The sequence below is a fragment of the Haliotis rufescens genome, unplaced genomic scaffold, assembly GCF_023055435.1.
Source record: "Haliotis rufescens isolate VD_foot unplaced genomic scaffold, xgHalRufe1.0.p SCAF_63, whole genome shotgun sequence".
In the NCBI taxonomy this organism is placed as follows: domain Eukaryota; kingdom Metazoa; phylum Mollusca; class Gastropoda; order Lepetellida; family Haliotidae; genus Haliotis; species Haliotis rufescens.
In genome coordinates this window covers 2302222-2320317 of record NW_025964354.1, presented here as the reverse complement: position 1 = coordinate 2320317, position 18096 = coordinate 2302222, and the positions used below count along the sequence as shown (strand labels likewise).

Here is an 18096-nt window from a genome sequence, read left to right as displayed (position 1 = left end):
TAAGCTAGAACCAGGAAAACTGACCAAACCCATCACTGTTACAGTCAGACAATTGATTACCTATGCTAATGCCGATCCAAGCGGGAAGCTTTGGTTACTGGTGTCCTATAGCCCGTGTTTTAAAACTGTATATATAATATTGTGATGCTCAAATATGTTTCATAAATTGTTTCTAAATATATATTTCTCAAATATGCTTCACAACTTGTTTTTAAATATAAAATGTGCATTAATAACTACATTGTAAATTTATTAACTTGGTCTCGTCGCTATATGGCTGAAATAATGCAGATGCGACGTTAAATTTTAACTCTCTCACTCACCCAAGCGTGAAGCATAGCACGTGTTGTAATTGCCAGTTCTTTGTGCATATTAGACATTGTACATTGCAGCACTTATTGCATGAGCAGAACTCAGTTTGCATTTTATATTAGCGATAATGTTATAGACTAGATTAGTGGTTATAAGCGTCTAGGGATTTGGCTACGAGATAATCTTGATTTAAATTTTGCAGTAAGACAAATTCCTGAATCTGTCAGCCGAACACTCGATGTTATTATAGGTGAATCTAAATCTTTTGCTGGTTTGTCCTACAATGTTATTTTTAGTTATTAATTAAAATACTTTTCACAGCTATTTTGCCTTTCACGCTCAAGGGAATGGTTTGCCGCAAATAGTCGAGAATGCTTATCATCTGGCGTAGATAATAAATAGAATAACCCTTTCCAGGCTAAATACTCACTCTTACTAAGCGCTGCGTTTCTTCCTTTTACCATGTATTTTTTCAATGTTGTATCTAAATTGTTACTTATTCTTTAGTTCAATCATGTTGTGTGTATCACTGAATATACATTATTTTAATAGTATTTGATTGTTGTATGTACATTGTGTCTCACAAGCTTTGTGAGGCTGTGCTTGTTTAACTAGTTTATCATCCAGATCTCTATACACTGTAAATGCAATGTGTATCACATTAATAAATAAGTTGTTTTTTTCTTCTTGTCCTCCTTCTCCTATGAGTCAGCTGCATGGGGTCAGAGACAATTGAGTTGTTTAAACATTGTACAGATTAATGCCTGTAGGTTCTTTCCAGGTGTTGACAGTAAAACACCCAATTTGGCTGTCTGGGCCGAATTGGGCTGGATGCCACCGGTTTCAAAGCCTAAAATTGAGGTGATCAAACATGTTCTCAATGTCTTTGAATGATATTATATTTAACATAATTTTATTTAATTGTTTAAAATTACAGGTAGTAGAGGATCTCTCGCACAAATGAGCGACTAGTATTCTCAGTTTTTCTTTCACGAAGTAAGTTATATACTTTCCAAATAAAGTAAAGGATATTCGAAAATACCAAATGATTAGGGTGAGTGAGTCTGGTGTTACACCGCTTTTAGCAATATCACTGCGGGGCTTCACCAGAAATGGGCTTCAAACATTGTACCCATGTGGTGAATCGAACCCAGGTGTTTTTTGTGACGAGCGAATGGTTTAACCACTAGGCCATCCCCATCCCCAGGGGAATAAAAATGAGCCTTTGAGATGACTTGATCAATAATGGTTAATGCCCCCGCGATTGGTAAAAAAATCATTTGTACGGTGGCCTTTAACGTCGGCAGACACGTTGCCCGTGTAAGGCCCAGGGGGAGAGATCAGGTCTCATGGCTAGCCATTGCATTCTGGTTATGTTTTGCCGCTGGAGGTTGTCAGTTAACAAATGTTATATTTGAGATAACATTTTCTTAGTAAAGTACAGATCCCAGTTTTGGGGCTGGGTCCCAGCTGGGATTCGAACCCACGGTTGCAGTGCCTTACACTGTCAGAGGGGTACACAAAGTACGTGATCTAGACTACCAGTTGTTCGACTTTCATTTTCTGGAAGCCTCAGTGACTGGGTGGGCTAGCTCGCTGACTGTGTGTGCTGGCGATTGTGTATCTCACTCTGGCAGTGTGGGTTCGAACGGGACAGGACTCAACTCAACAAAAGTACTAGAATATATACTTTACGAGTGTTTGTCAAATATAACTTTTGTTACATTTGCCCATTTTTTTAATGGCATTGTGTGTTCATAGCTATCGGCCATCTGAGCCGTGCCAATTTACACTTGTCAGAGCGTGGGGCTGTTTTGCAATGTCAGTGTGGAATGTATGTAGGTGTGAGGCTGTGTTGTATTGTCAGTGTGAAAGGTATGTAGGTGTTAGGCTGTGTTGTATTGTCAGTGTGGAATGTAGGTAGGTGTGAGGCTGTGTTGTACTGTCAATGTTTGAATGTAGGTAGGTGTTAGGCTATGTTGTATTGTCAGTGTGGAATGTAGGTACGTGTGAGGCTGTGTTGTATTGTCAATGTGGAATGTAGGTAGGTGTGAGGCTGTGTTGTATTGTCAATGTGGAACGTATGTAGGTGTGAGGCTGTGTTGTATTGTCAGTGTGGAATGTATGTAGGTGTGAGGCTGTGTTGTATTGTCAATGTGGAATGTATGTAGGTGTGAGGCTGTGTTGTGTTGTAAGTGTGGAATGTATGTTGGTGTGATGTTGTGTTGTACTGTCACGGTAGAGAGATTAGGGGTGTTTAGAGCCAGACGGTGTGAACGTATCTGTGTGTCTTGTTCGGCAACGGGATGAAAGGCTAGCAGCAAACTAAACCTTGACGGGTTACTACTCATTAAGGTTATTACAGAAAATGATGTTCCACTGAAACACAAAACATATTCAGCAGACCGCTTTCAGCATGTCATGGTACTAAGTCAGTTGGAGTTCCCTCCCTTTATAACTGCTGTCCGGTGTCATCCACATCAGTCAAGCATACTTACACTGAGTTATCTCCCTTACATTAGATGGTGCCAAATGTAAATGATCAGACATATAACACGATCCAGTCATACTTTTTTAACAGCTCGACATGAGTCTACATCAGTATGTTAACTATTAACGGGTTTTTTCAATAATCCTTTAGAAACCACATCATTAGATGGTAACAGTGAATGCTACTTCGTTAGTTCCACTATGACCTACATCCTCTTACAACAGTTAATGTTATTTTGAACCTTTCCATACGATATTAACAGTAAGGCCGACATGAACTTACAGGATTTAATATAACAGTGGCGATATTTCGATTAAGTTCGCGCCAACAAGCTTTAGAAAATAACAGCACATTCCTCATAATATCCTTCTGGTGTATAAATAGCATGTTCATAAATCGTCATAATTAGGCTTCGTACCTTTCATGGAGTATAAGATTCGTTGGGAAACTTAGCTGTGTAGTTCACTAGGTGCATGGTATGTTTGCTTCAGTAGAGGTTTTCATATACTCCAATGACTTAGTCATAGTGTTGTACTACTTTTGACACTTTTTGAATTACCTATGGAAGGGACCAACTGTAGGTTCACACTCTGTATAATCTTGATCCACAGCTATTATTACTACCAGTTACAGTTGTCAAACAACTATCTGGCAGGAATGCTTACAGGAAAAATCAATCTTGGTACTATACTCAGAGAAGCGAAAACAGATCTTCTCATCTCGAAAAAGTTTATTCTGTTTCTGAAAGGACTTCCCAGTCGGGCTCCACTCTGCTTTTTCAATTTTAAGTCCAACAAATCTTTTTATACGGACAGGTTTAAATATAATCTGTGTAAGTTACAGTTGCAGTGGTAGAAGTGAACGAAATACGACCATACTTATCTTGGAGGAGGTCTCTGAAGGTTTGAAACAAATGGACTTGAGCACCTGTGTCTCAACGACTCGAGCGGGACTCGATGTACCCGTTTTCACCTACAGTGAATGAAAGACACTGCTAAAGTGAATTGAAGCAATTGTTTATTGTCTCATAAACCAGGTCATCGCCACAACCGGACAACGAGTTTCCTGATTGGCTGATAATCGAGTGGGTGGGGTTTTCCTGTCGTGGTAAACTTTTTTGCGTTAATGATTTACAAAGCAGTCTGTTAAGTTACTATTCTCGAGCTCGAGTTTGAGTCAATTCTTAAATACTACCTGGTGGATACTCTGTTCAGAAAACAGGTTTGGCTGATTTAATCATTCATTAGTTAAATATAGAGTCCCTTTCCCTCCAGTTATGTCAGGCCAGATACTCATTATCAGATGCCTGTATACCCAACACAATACAACGTACCACCATGTCAGAGTCCATGATTGAACATCAAATGTAAGTTCTTTACGGAAGTGTTTCACAATCTACGGCATAGGTCCTCGAGGTCCGCATAGGTCGTTTTACTTCTGGCTCTGTGTCATCCTGTGTGGGAAGTCGAGTTGTCGTTACAGCGTAAATTTAGACGAAAACGGAAACGGGATAACGGAAATATTCACAGCGTTGTGCTGATGTTTTCGCATGTTTTGATCCTACCATAAACATACCATGTGAACATAGATGCTACACTGTGAGATGGTAACATATCGGGGAAGTCATGTTGTTTTAAGGGTGACTGTGTTTACACAAATGCTGCACTGTGAGATGGTATCCATGGAGAAATGCTCCACAGACTGGTGTCCATTGCCTGTCTGAGTCAGACATTGTATTCAGTGTCACGTGTGATACAGTGTAGGAAATTCACCAGCCGCTACTTCGATACACATCATTGTCTGATGTAAAGGATTTTGTGTTTTTCATTTAGACTTCATAATGTGAGTTTTACAGGTCTGATAGATGAGGGTCAGAAAGAAAAAGCAGTGATTGATATTATGAGCAACGTCCTACGGCGTCGAGTACGACGATACACAGTCGTCCAATCCACAGAACCTTACCACCCGATGTAATTTATTTGCATCGGAGGACAGGCAATAAAGTGCTGATAATCTGGGTAATGCAGAAGGCTGCATTGTTGGGAAGTCTTCACGTTCTCCGAAACGTTCTAGGCGGGTTCGACTAGGCAGGGCCTCATGGGAGAAGTCCTATTCGCTGTCTGGGCTGCGCGTAGAGGGGACTGAGCTTATGATGAGCCTAGCAAGCCTGATACTGCCAGGGACACCCGACCCTCCTTTGCTGAACTATAACAACAGAAATAAAACCATCATTAAAGATAATTATAAATTCTGGCCTGATGCAAACCTAATGAAACTTTTAGTCACGTCACGGTAGTCGAAACCTGAGGCGGAAAGTGGGCAGAAATCCGCTTTGAATCATCACGTTGCAATAAATGTGTTGAAATAAACGCTAGTAGATTCAAATTCGCTCAGCCTGGATGACATAGGTTGGACAATACGTGGACAGTTTACACTTTGATGAATCTCACACTATGCGACCCTCGTGGTGGTGTATACAATGTGTTGTCTGCAGTATAGTGACCGACAGCTGTACGGGGGCTACACGTGAGTGATTTGACATTTTATATATTATAACCACCTCGCTCCTCGCCACGTTTAGGTGTATTATCCTAGCTGTCACAAGCATGTTCTTCAAGTCCCGAATGGGCATGTCGAGTTAAGTTGCGATAAAGTAAATAAATATTTCGGTTTGTTTCAATGAGCACACGTGTCTTTGATCTTCTGTTTATCATATATCATTGATGAACAAAGGCAAACATTAATTTCAAAATTGGATTGTCCAACATCTTCAAAAAATGTGTTCACAGCTGTACTTACGGATGGTCATTCAACATGCAGGGATCAGGAAATATGCATTGGGTAACACAATCGTAATGAATTCAATAATGAAAGGATAGATTGACATTTAGGCTCAGTGTTGGGAATTGACCTTCTGGTGGCCTATTCACGAAACTGTCTTAAAATTATCACCAAGGTTGGCGTTAGTGTGTCGTAGCAACAAATCGTAGCTAAGTCTGTACTTAGCTGCCTTAGCGCTACGTTATCTTAAGTTTACTACAAAAATTAAGACCTGTCTCATGAGATCACGACGTGATGCATGTTGAAGAAAACGATTCGCAGTATGGTTCCACTGTATCGTTTCTGAACACAAGACCGAGTGTTTGCCACATTCACTTTCACAAAACGAACAACATACCCTAACAGACACCGCTGAAACATTGTATTGACTGATGATGTAAGAGCGAGTCGATAACAGATGATAGCTTAACAATCATTCTAGAAAAAAAGTAACATACAAACAACATACAAAACGGTTATAACTCAAAGAGACCACTAAGTTTAGTTCGTTATAACCGTAGTTCGTTATAAGAATATATACAGCATATATACAACATCAGGACGGGACCAAAAGAAGTCGTTATATCCGTCGTTTCGTTATAAGCGTGTTCGTTATAAAGGTAGTTTAATGTACCTTTTTCGTTTGTTTCGGTTGAAACACTAGCAGCGTATGTGCATGCTATCGTATTGAACGTGATCCTTTTCTTGTCAATTTATATGGAAAATGAGAGTGGTTCTTATTGACTACGAGTACAACATATGAGACATATGGCGTCTAATACAATGAACACCTTGTCGAATATGTATAGGTAGATGGCATGTTTTATGACATCATTTAACCCAAGAATGAATATTCAATTACGAATGCTAAAAGAAAAAATTGAAATTGTGTAAAACATACTTTAAATATCTAAAGGTCGGTTTACAATCTACGTGGGTTGATTCACACAAAATACCTTCCAAAATTATCGATTTCACACTCGGGGAGCGTTGCAAAAACCACGTCGCAGTTCGGGGGACATTTTGTAGGTTTCATTGTTCTATGTTCAGGGGACATTGTGTAGGTTTCATTGTTCTATGTTCCGGGGACATTGTGTAGGTTTCATTGTTCTATGTTCCGGGGACATTGTGTAGGTTTCATTGTTCTTTGTTCAGGGGACATTGTGTAGGTTTCATTGTTCTATGTTCCGGGGACGTTGTGTAGGTTTCATTGTTCTATGTTCCGGGGACATTGTGTAGGTTTCATTGTTCTATGTTCCGGGGACACTGTGTAGGTTTCATTGTTCTATGTTCCGGGGACATTGTGTAGGTTTCATTGTTCTATGTTCCGGGGACATTGTGTAGGTTTCATTGTTCTATGTTCCTGGGACATTGTGTAGGTTTCATTGTTCTATGTTCCGGGGACATTGTGTAGGTTTCATTGTTCTATGTTCCTGGGACATTGTGTAGGTTTCATTGTTCTATGTTCCGGGGACATTGTGTAGGTTTCATTGTTCTATGTTCCGGGAACATTGTGTAGGTTTCATTGTTCTTTGTTCCGGGGACATTGTGTAGGTTTCATTGTTCTATGTTCCTGGGACATTGTGTAGGTTTCATTGTTCTATGTTCCGGGGACACTGTGTAGGTTTCATTGTTCTATGTTCCTGGGACATTGTGTAGGTTTCATTGTTCTATGTTCCTGGGACATTGTGTAGGTTTCATTGTTCTATGTTCCGGGGACATTGTGTAGGTTTCATTGTTCTATGTTCACGGGACATTGTGTAGGTTTCATTGTTCTATGTTCCGGGGACATTGTGTAGGTTTCATTGTTCTATGTTCCGGGGACATTGTGTAGGTTTCATTGTTCTATGTTCCTGGGACATTGTGTAGGTTTCATTGTTCTATGTTCCGGGGACATTGTGTAGGTTTCATTGTTCTATGTTCGGGGGACATTGTGTAGGTTTCATTGTTCTATGTTCCTGGGACATTGTGTAGGTTTCATTGTTCTATGTTCCGTGGACATTGTGTAGGTTTCATTGTTCTATGTTCCGAGTTTCCTTCTCACATCTGGCCAAACAATGTTAGATGCAATCTTTGAAATGTGGCCATACCCATATAATGTACGAACTTGTTAGTGTTTTGTCACATTTTCGTTTTCTTTCGCATCATCCTTTCGAATTCTATGTATCAATATTCAGTGGTTGCTATATCTGTCAATAAAAGAGAACGGCCGTATAATGATGACCACTATAGATCAGTTGCCCATAACAATAACATGAGGCTGCATCATTAATCATAACATCTACATTTATCTTCAATAGCGGATTCACTGATTATCTTTAAAACCTATATATAATTTCATATAAATATTGATACAATTTAAATCTAGGGAATTCCTTGAATCATCAATGACGTCATTGGGAAACACCATTATTTTACCTCCGTCACAAAAGAGCTCAATGTGTTTCCTGAGATTTGTGTCATGAGTAAGATAACTTTGCGAAAGGTTTAAGGCAACTTCAAGAATAGCTCTAATAGCAGTCGTAATTGTAGTCGAAAGTCTCTAAGATTTGTCTGCTTTGACTGTTTCCTGAATAGGCTGTCTGTCATTTGAGCATTCGGCAATAAAGAAATGCGCAAGGTTGATAGTTATTCCTTGCTTTATTGTAGACTGTGATGTCTTAATCAACAATCTAAACAACATTCTGTTTGGGTTTAAGGGTCGGAGAAGAGGCATTAAGCCTTTGTTAACACCTTTCTAGTAATACAAACTAGAGGGAATATGGCACAGCACCAAGGAAAATCAATCGACCGAACATATCTATTCATGTTCATATTTCATCAATTATTATTTTTCATATAATCAGTAAATGACTTAATCATGTCGTAAGGGTAATTCATTGACAGTTTTATCATTTTGTTTCTGTTACATTTTATTTCATGAATTTGGATCATTCAGCACACATGTATACATTTTTTTTTATGAATATGTCATTTGATTTGTTCCAAAATGCATAGGGACGGTTGGGTGGCCTAGTGGTTAAAGCGTTCGCCCAGTCACGCCGAAGACCCGGGTTCGATGCCTGACATGAGTACAATGTGTGAAGCCCATTTCTGGTGTCCCCCGACGTGATATTGCTGGAATATTGCTGCAAGCGGCGTAAAACTAAACTCACTCACTCACATCCATAATGCATAAAACATTCCCAATGTGTAGTATTTGGTATCATATATAAACTGAATTATTTCAATGGACACATGAAACCAGTTTTGTTGTTCTATCTCAGCTGCTGTAGGCGTCTATGCTCGCCTTGGAGGACCTGTGACTGTTACCTGGGCCATGTCTCCCATCAAGGAGCTCAAGGTGATGAAGGAATACAGGGTACTGTTTCAGATAACTGGCAGCAATAAAGTAACAGTTGCTGATAAGGAACTGAGGACCAGGATTAAAGGCGACTCAGTGTCCTACACACGTGGAACCTTCAGTTTCCAACTGTATAACGTGACCCCCGCTGACGCTGGTCAGTACAGCTGTCACCTAGACTCGACACGTCCCCCGTATAGAAGAACAAGGATAGCAAACTGTGGACAAACCCTTTATGTTATAGGTGAGTACCCATACACGTGTTCTCCAAGATGGTAAATGGCACTTCCAACTGTCCTCCATACAACAATATAAACGGCGTGCTGAGATTAAATACACCTACTCAATGCAACACGACGTATATCAACGAGTGAGGGAGATTCGGTACGTATAGCTTGACAGGCATTTGTCCAAATTTCACGCATCAGTGACAAAATTGATGTCCAGTGAATATCCCTATTTTGAACCATATTTTCAGGTTAACAATTGACGTGTCTTTGCATCTGTTTGACGGGTGCCACCAGTGGGCAGGATACGCTCCCCTTGTCGCGAATACCTTGTATCATAACTATTTGATAGTGATTCATAAACACATGCTCATGATATAGTCGGAATTGTACAATCGACTCTGCTTTATGCAGAGATTTCTATTGGACATGGAAAGGGTTTTGTCGCTATGTTTCATTGTCATTGAACAGACAACGCATCAACTCACAAGGGACGGGTAGAGTTCTGTGCCGAGTGGCAAACGGGTATTTCGTTATTCAAGTTGAAATCTTACCTTTCACAGGAATTAAGTTACCCATTAATCGGTAATTAATAAATTAAGATGTGTCACGTCACAATAAGCTGTGATATATTTGTTGACATTAATATTGTGAACACTAGGTGTTATCACTGATTTTCAATGCTTCATTTATGTAATCTCCATCACCAGCTTGTCTTCTATGGCATTTCTTTCGGTAGATACCAGTGTTACTTATTCTGTGGCGTTTGTAGCTCCTTGGAATATACACCCGTGGTTGTCACACCATGCTGTTGACAACGTGTGAAAGTGAAAGTTGGTTAATTATCTATTTATAGATGTGTGGGGAATCACCAGAAACTGTTGAGAAATCTTCCCATGATGCACACATAACTAATATACTGAAATGTTGAATACAAATTTGATAGTATATTTGTTTATGTCTTGAGAGGATACCTTGTTTTTTAGGTTTACAAGATCCTTATGTCCTAATTGAACAAGACGTGGAGGACAACAACACTGTGAACCTGACATGCAACTGTAGACTACGGATCTATCCAGATAGCGTCCCAACTGTGTCAATCACATGGAGAGGAAATGATGTCAGGCTGTATAGTGGGGGACAGAATCACATGGCGTCATCTGAGACGTGGAGCTCTGTGTATGATAGGAGACAGATAAACCACACCAGCACCTTGACTATTCGTGATGGTTGGCGGGAGAACGACAGATACAAGTGTCAGGCTGGAGTGGGGGAGATACAGTCTATGTGGAGTGAGCAGATTGTCCTAATAAGTGAGTGGTTTCAATATGTCTCAGTGTAGTTTACATGGGTCCTTTACTTTTCGAGCAGTAAACATGTAGATGCAAGATTGTCATTGATTCTACTTGTTACCTGTCGATTCCCAAATTGAAACGAAATGTTAACCCAGAAATCTGTATGTCAAAGAATTTGGTGTGAAATTATTAATAAACAATTGAATTAACTAGGTTTACAATTCAACACAAATTGCTGCACAACAATTACAATGGCAGTACCCAATAGAGTGGTGGTACACTATCCAATATATAATATGAGGGCAGTGGTCAGTATTAAATACAAAAATAAAGTAGTAATAGCAAAAGTCAGTGATAATGATATATATTCACCCAGCGGCAAAAGCGGTCAAGCTTCCGAGACGCGCTTAGGCGGGGATCCAGGTATGATGAGTGATCCACACACGAAAGCTGGTCTTGATGTGATGAAAATTGTGAGCGATGCGTAAACACGCTCATGTTCCCTTATATACAACATAGCTAGCCATCGGTAGTTTGTACACAGTGCCTTCAGTCTAGCGGTGCTTAGTCATTCCACATGGTCCTATCACGCACCGCATTAGCGTCTAAATATAGTAACTTCCTGACGTTTGCTAACATTAAAAGCACCATATTCCTCACGACTGATCACTGTCGAAACACACTGCAATGAGCGTCGACCAAATCTAAAAAATAACAATGTAACAATCAATGTTATAAAATACACTGCCATACAACATACTGAACAGTCGACCAGTAAATTATGTATATAAACACCTACAGCATTACCAACATCTTTGTCCATGGACAAGAACGACTAAATAAACGAAAACTATTTTGCAGATTGGTCTGATGATAACAAGAACTACACTTTGGTGCCTGAAGGAGAGGATGCCATGATGACGTGGAAGATGCCCTCCCTGGAGAGCGGGTCCTACATCACGTCGCCCTCTGGTCCACATTTTATGTGGACGCTATCTGATAAATGGAACGTTGAGGATACCTTCACCTCAAGACTGCAGATCAAGGGAATTAGTCCTTCATCTGAATATGCCATTGCACGTCTGTTGCTTCATAATGTTACAGCATCTGACGCTGGCAAATACCTTTGTGTCAGCGGATATCGCCGTGTACCTCAGTGTGGACATACCTTGATTGTCTCACGTAAGTAGCTCGGACCAGACTCCATTGTTCACAGACCTCCGTCGTATGGCAGGAGTCTTTCTGGGTGCTGCGATAGCCAACAAACAAACCCTTACTTTTATATGCATATTGTGTGGGTGGCGGCTGCTGCCGGTGAAGCCGGAAATGTTTGCCGGATTCGCGGGGCATCTGATATCGTCGCTCTGTCGGTGATCCATTCATGTAGTCTTCATCAATGTCGTTCTCTAACGTCGACGTATTGAATTTATAACGTGACTGACTCTTCCTACAATAATTGATAGCCACTATTAGCATTGCGTTCGTTGAAGGTATCAAGCAGCATTGCAGATAGAAACCTGTATCTTTCCACTATTGCAGCACTATTTGTATGGTTCTATTCTGTTAGCATCCCATGCAGTAATCATACTCAAAAGGAGAGGTGAGGTGAAATGGGGTTTAACTTCACGTTCAACTTATATAGCGACGTGCATGCACGTGAGTGTGTGGCGTGGCTGCTTGTTCTAGTCAGGACTAATGCCGATTTTATAGTGAGGCCCACTGAGATACCGTGCCGTAGTTTAACTTGAACTCCACTCAGACACAGTATACTGACTCCGAGCCGACCTGTTCTTGTTTTTGCCCCTTAATGCCGAGCTCCAGGAAGCGTAACAAAAAGTACCATTTTTTAAGGTCTATTGGTAAGACGCGAACGGGATCTCTCCGGGAAGGCACTCTGTCACTTGACCACGGAGGCGCTCTATGCTATAATCGAGTGTGAGGTGTATGATAAGCTGATAGTTCCCTTTGACACCGTGAAACATAGAAGAGTTCAATTTGACTCGGGATTCAAGGCTGACATGCAACGTTCCTCCACGTCCCGTTTTTTTTTCGCCACGATCACGATCGGACCATGTCCTACATCTTAGAACAGTTAAGTAAGGTGCCAAACGTTAGGCTCCACCTTGAATATCACTTAATGTCAGAGAAGAAAAATCGAGATATATTTATGCCTAAACACAAACGTTGAAGATTGTCATGTTGATGTACACATATTACCATGTATTCCAGGCAAGCCAGGGAAGACGAATATCACTGCCGCCGACCTGCCTAGTGTGGGTGAGAACATAACCTTGACGTGTTCCTCCACGTCCCGGAGTCTTCCACCTGACCACAGTCTCAACATGGCCTACATCTGGAGAAGAAACACCACCAGCTTACTGTGTGGAGCCAGGTGCCAAATGTCAGGCTCCACCTTGACAATCACTGATGTCAGAGAGGAGGATAGTGGGAACTACTCATGCCAGGGTACAGAGGAGGGTGGACAGGTGTCGCGATGGAGCAGCGACTTTGTCCTGGATGTTCAACTACGTATGTATACTGTCCTAAATATATGAATATATTCATTCTGATTGACTTACTTATTATTTTGATAGACATCATATATCTAATAGTTAGGAGACTTTCAAATTCAAAGGGTTTCAAATGGCCATGGATATCATTCAGGAAATCCAGCGGCGTGTTATGTCAAATGGAAATGTATCAGCGCTGTTGCATAATGGATGGCGTCATATTTATCCAAACACCTATGACTCATGTGTATGCCAATCACGTGTAACTCAAAGTAGCCGATTATTGAAATTATAGATTCGAATTTTAAATTTGGGTACTTCTAATGTCACATTAGATGTAAGGGGCTGTCGGGTAGCCTAGTGGTTAAAGAGTTCGCACGTCACGCCGAAGACCCGGGTTCAATTCCCGACATGGGTACAATGTGTGAAGCCTATTTCCGGTGTCCCCCAACGTGATATTGCTGGAATATTGCTAAAAGCGGTACCCACTCACCCATAAGATGTAGGCAGTTTTCAAAAACCTTTAGTAAAGATATATATTGTAAGATAATGATAACTAGTGCCATACAGGGGTGTTTACATTGCTTAGATGATGACTTTGAAATGCTTTTCTTTTATCTTTTTCACGAAATCTCCTTCCTCACTTTGCAGGAAGCAACACGAATACGCGTGAGTTTATTTTAAATGTGATTTGTAGCCTTGAGTCGAATATGACAAACACTTGTATAACCAATTCATAATGAGCTCTCATTGACAATAACTGATGCTTTAGAATCGTGACGAATTTCCTTGGTCGTTCACCTAAAAGCCATTGTTCATTCTATAAGAAGCTACTTTTAGGAAATTACAGTTCGCACAAATGTCATCCTGTCCATCAGCGTTTAGCGCCAAATTAATTATTTTACGCAATAAACTATTATTGTTTTTAAATAATATTTTTCTATACATCAGCAATATTCATTTTGTAAAAGGCTCAAACATTGGAATAATACCACAATTTCCCATGATGAAATTGTTCCACTTTTCACTAACAATGTTATTTAATGTCACTGATTTATTTTCATGCATTTAATAACTTGCCCTCAGACCGACCCTTACCCTTACCCTTACCCTTACCCTTACCCGACTCTGTATTATGTTGGTTATTATTATACAATACATTGTACATGTTCCAGATACGACCTCTCCTGGCATTGCCATTGGCTGTTTAATATTGGCTATCACCTTGCTCGTCATTGCTGCCGTGGTACTCGTCCGAAACAAGAATATCAGAGGTAAGATTTCCAAATATTAATAGTTAATCTGCGATATAATGAAATTCGTAATTATTTCGGTTTATTTCTATTATTAATGGCTTCTGAAAAAGGCACCTCAGACAGATAAATGTAGATATGTGTATAGTGTCAACCATTTCATGTTTTATACCATAAATGTCGAGGGCCAGACAGGTTAACAGCAAGTACCATCGTTAAACGTTGTTTGGTATGACGCGGCCGAGATCGAACCACCAAACTTCCGCTCTCTGGGCAGACGTTCTACCCAGTAGACCACGTAGACGATCGACGCAATAATATATGTTTCAAAAGATAAATTGAATGAAAACATATTTTTGGTGTTTTATTGCAGAACGCTGGAATCGAAGGTAGGATCTGACATACAGTATACATATCATCTTTTGAAAGGAGTGGGTCACGTTTTCGATGCTTTTAACAATATTCTAGCAACGTCACTTTGGGGGACACATTGTTACCATATGGTGACTCGAACCCGGGTCTTCGACCGTGACGAGCAAGTGTTTTAGCCATTTGTGCACCCCGTCTTCAAGAGAGCAAGGAATTACAGTCTCATAAAGACATATCCTTACAAACTATGACAATCTGTGCATAATGTAGCATCCTGACACAGTATGTTTGGCATTATAGTGTGAAGGATACAAGGTTTCAATCTTACGATCAGGTTTGTGTGTTTTTTTAATTAATAACTTGAAACTGTCATTGAAAACTTGGTGACGTGAGTGCGTGAATGAGTTGAGTTATAACACATCGAACGGTAGTTCAGTTTTATGGGGCATTTCCATTTCATGTGGGAGAAATACCTTAGTGTGATGCATGTCACAGAAGTTTACTATGTTGTAGATAAAATCCAGAATTAGCGGATTAGTGTGGGACTAAGGGTTATAAATGAGCACCCCTCTCAACAGTGACGGAACATATCAGATTTCGCATTATAACAGATACCAAAAGGTATGACAAAACAATTATAGAGGATAGAGTCAATAAGAAGAAGCTACGTTATTGTAAAGTGTCAATAGCTGTGGAATAATTTAAATTTAAATATGTTGGCCATATAGGAAATGACAGAAGACATTGTATCCACAGGTTTTGCAAGTCGCCTATCACGCCCTCTGACAATATAGGTATGTCATTCCAAAGCATAACCTATGCTGAGTTTGTTGAGGCCAATATGCCACAAGCGGGGTCAGCTGCAGGACAGAAGGTAGATCAAGCGGTCAGATCGACATCCCAGAGTTTGAAACATCAAGCAACCAAGGCACCAGACCTAGGGAATTTGGACTGTACTGACCCAGAAACTACTTCAGAATCTGGGATTGGAGAGAAGAGGAGACAAATGCGAAACGAAATCCCTGAAGTGGATGGAAATGTGTCATTTGGGGAACAAGGTATGACAGTACATGGTGGTATCAGTTCAACTGAAGCTCAGTCAGTAAGCTCTCCTATAGATTCTCATCCCGACACAGTGTTGAGAATCATATCTAACTTGGACAATATCATTGCTGAAACAATGTCCATTATCCAACAAAGAGAAGAGAGACAACGCAATACTGATAGTGGTATCAAAAGAGATACTATTGAGGCATACCAGGAGTTGGTGGGGACAGTATCATCAGAGAACAGTGATATTATGGCGACACAACTGGACAGTAAAGAACACATTATGCAGCTTTCCCTCAATGAAAATGGAAACACAGTTGATGAAACGGAATGCTTGATCATGCCAGGTCAATGCGATGACATAACTGTGTTATAACTCGACCGCATCTTTCTGAATTAGCTCAGCTAACTTGTCATCTACCTTTATCTGTGGATGCAACACGTACATCGTCTAACATACCCGTTCTCCTCCGTGAGCCTATATATACAGAGTCATCTGTTGTGTTCCTGTGCGCCGAAGTAACTGACCACGTGTCCAATCTGGGGGAAGGGAGTCTGGGACATTTCCTGAAGAGAGAGCATATGTTTATTTTAACGCTCCAAGACAACTCGTCACAAGGATGAGGCTCGCCACCCATCACCCCTACATATCCTCTAACTAGACAACCCTTCACAAGGATGAGGCACGCCCCCTATCACCTCTACATATCCCCTAACTAGACAACCCTTCACAATAATGAGGCACGCCACTCGTCACCCCTACATATCCCCTAACTAGACAAACCTTCACAAGGATTAGGCAAGCCCCCTATTACCTCTACCTATCCCCTAACTAGACAACACTTCACAAGGATGAGGCACGCCCCCTATCACCTCTACATATCCCCAAACTAGACAACTCTTCACAAGGATGAGGCACGCCACCCATCACCCCTTCATATTCCCTAACAAGACAACTCGTCACAAGGATGAGGCACGCCACCCGTCAACCCTACATATTCCCTAACAAGACAACTCGTCACAAGGATGAGGCACGCCACCCGTCAACCCTACATATTCCCTAACAAGACAACCCTTCACAAGGATGAGGCACGCCACCCATCACCCCTACATATCCCCTCACTAGACACTTCTTCATAAGGATGAGGCACGCCACCCATCACCCCTACATATCCCCTAACTAGACAACCCTTCACAAGGATGAGGCACGCCACCCATCACCCCTACATATCCCTAACAAGACAACTCGTCACAAGGATGAGGCACGCCACCCGTCAACCCTACATATTCCCTAACAAGACAACTCGTCACAAGGATGAGGCACGCCACCCGTCAACCCTACATATTCCCTAACAAGACAACTCGTCACAAGGATGAGGCACGCCACCCATCACCCCTACATATCCCCTAACCAGACAACTCTTCACAAGGATGAGGCACGCCACCCATCACCCCTACATATTCCCTAACAAGACAACTCTTCACAAGGATGAGGGACGCCACCCATCACCCCTACATATCCCCTAACTAGGCACAGTTCTGTGTACTCTGTTTAAAGTGTTCTGTATTTCAGATTCATTGAATTTCATATCGTATATATTCAACAGTGTTAACCTTGTGCATACCTTAGATAGATGACAGATTGCTTCCGTGTCAGCCAGCGATGTTGTTGTTGTATTGCTTCTGTATTGGTCACAGTGGGAACTTAATACAAACCTGTACATAGTTGATATATATTGTAATTATGTTTAAGGCAAAGCCATTGTGAATAATATGTTATATTTTAGAGTATGAGATATTGCTAGGGTGAGATCAAGCGATATCTTCATAGCATATATCGCTGCAATGAAATTCCATCACAATGCTTTGCAGACCATTTTGACGTCATTGCTTACCATGACGTCACAATTAAATGACATCACTAATGGCTCTGCTATTGAAGCTCTTAGCAGCTCTTTTTACACTTAAGACACTGCTGATTACGGTCTACAAACTGAAGAATGATGTTGGATGATAAATAAAATCTCACCCTCGTGACTTTTGATATCAAATATATCAACACTCATTGATTAAAGTGGCAAATATTCCTCGGCAAGCCTCGATTTTTTCCACTTTTATCAACTCCTTTTGATATATTTGATATCAAAATACACTGTGAGATTCTCTATTTATGCACCGTAAAATAGGAGTTGATAAAAGTGGAAAAATTCGAGGCTTGCCGAGGAATATTTGCCTCTTTAATCAACTCCTGTTGATATATTTGATATCAAAATACACTGTAAGATTCTCTATTTATGCACCGTAAAAATAATGTGTATTGAACACAATTCTTATTAAACGTTGTATTGTTTTAGTTGTTGTTTACCAAAGAAATAAGTTTTTTGTCATGGGAAATCCTACATAAAATATATAAAATACATACAATA

At 40.6% G+C, this 18096-nt stretch overlaps 1 protein-coding gene across 1 annotated transcript; it reads left to right on the top strand.

Moving 5' to 3' along the window:
• The first annotated feature begins 4386 nt into the window (after positions 1 to 4386).
• On the top strand, positions 4387 to 17595 carry LOC124150189. The gene is made up of 9 exons (XM_046522131.2): positions 4387 to 5329; positions 8890 to 9210; positions 10180 to 10506; positions 11350 to 11670; positions 12718 to 13017; positions 13650 to 13667; positions 14174 to 14272; positions 14625 to 14640; positions 15377 to 17595. Exons 1-9 carry the CDS (start codon positions 5257 to 5259, stop codon positions 16044 to 16046), a joined length of 2145 nt encoding a protein of 714 aa, XP_046378087.2. The 5' UTR covers positions 4387 to 5256; the 3' UTR covers positions 16047 to 17595.
• Positions 17596 to 18096: the final 501 nt, after the last annotated feature.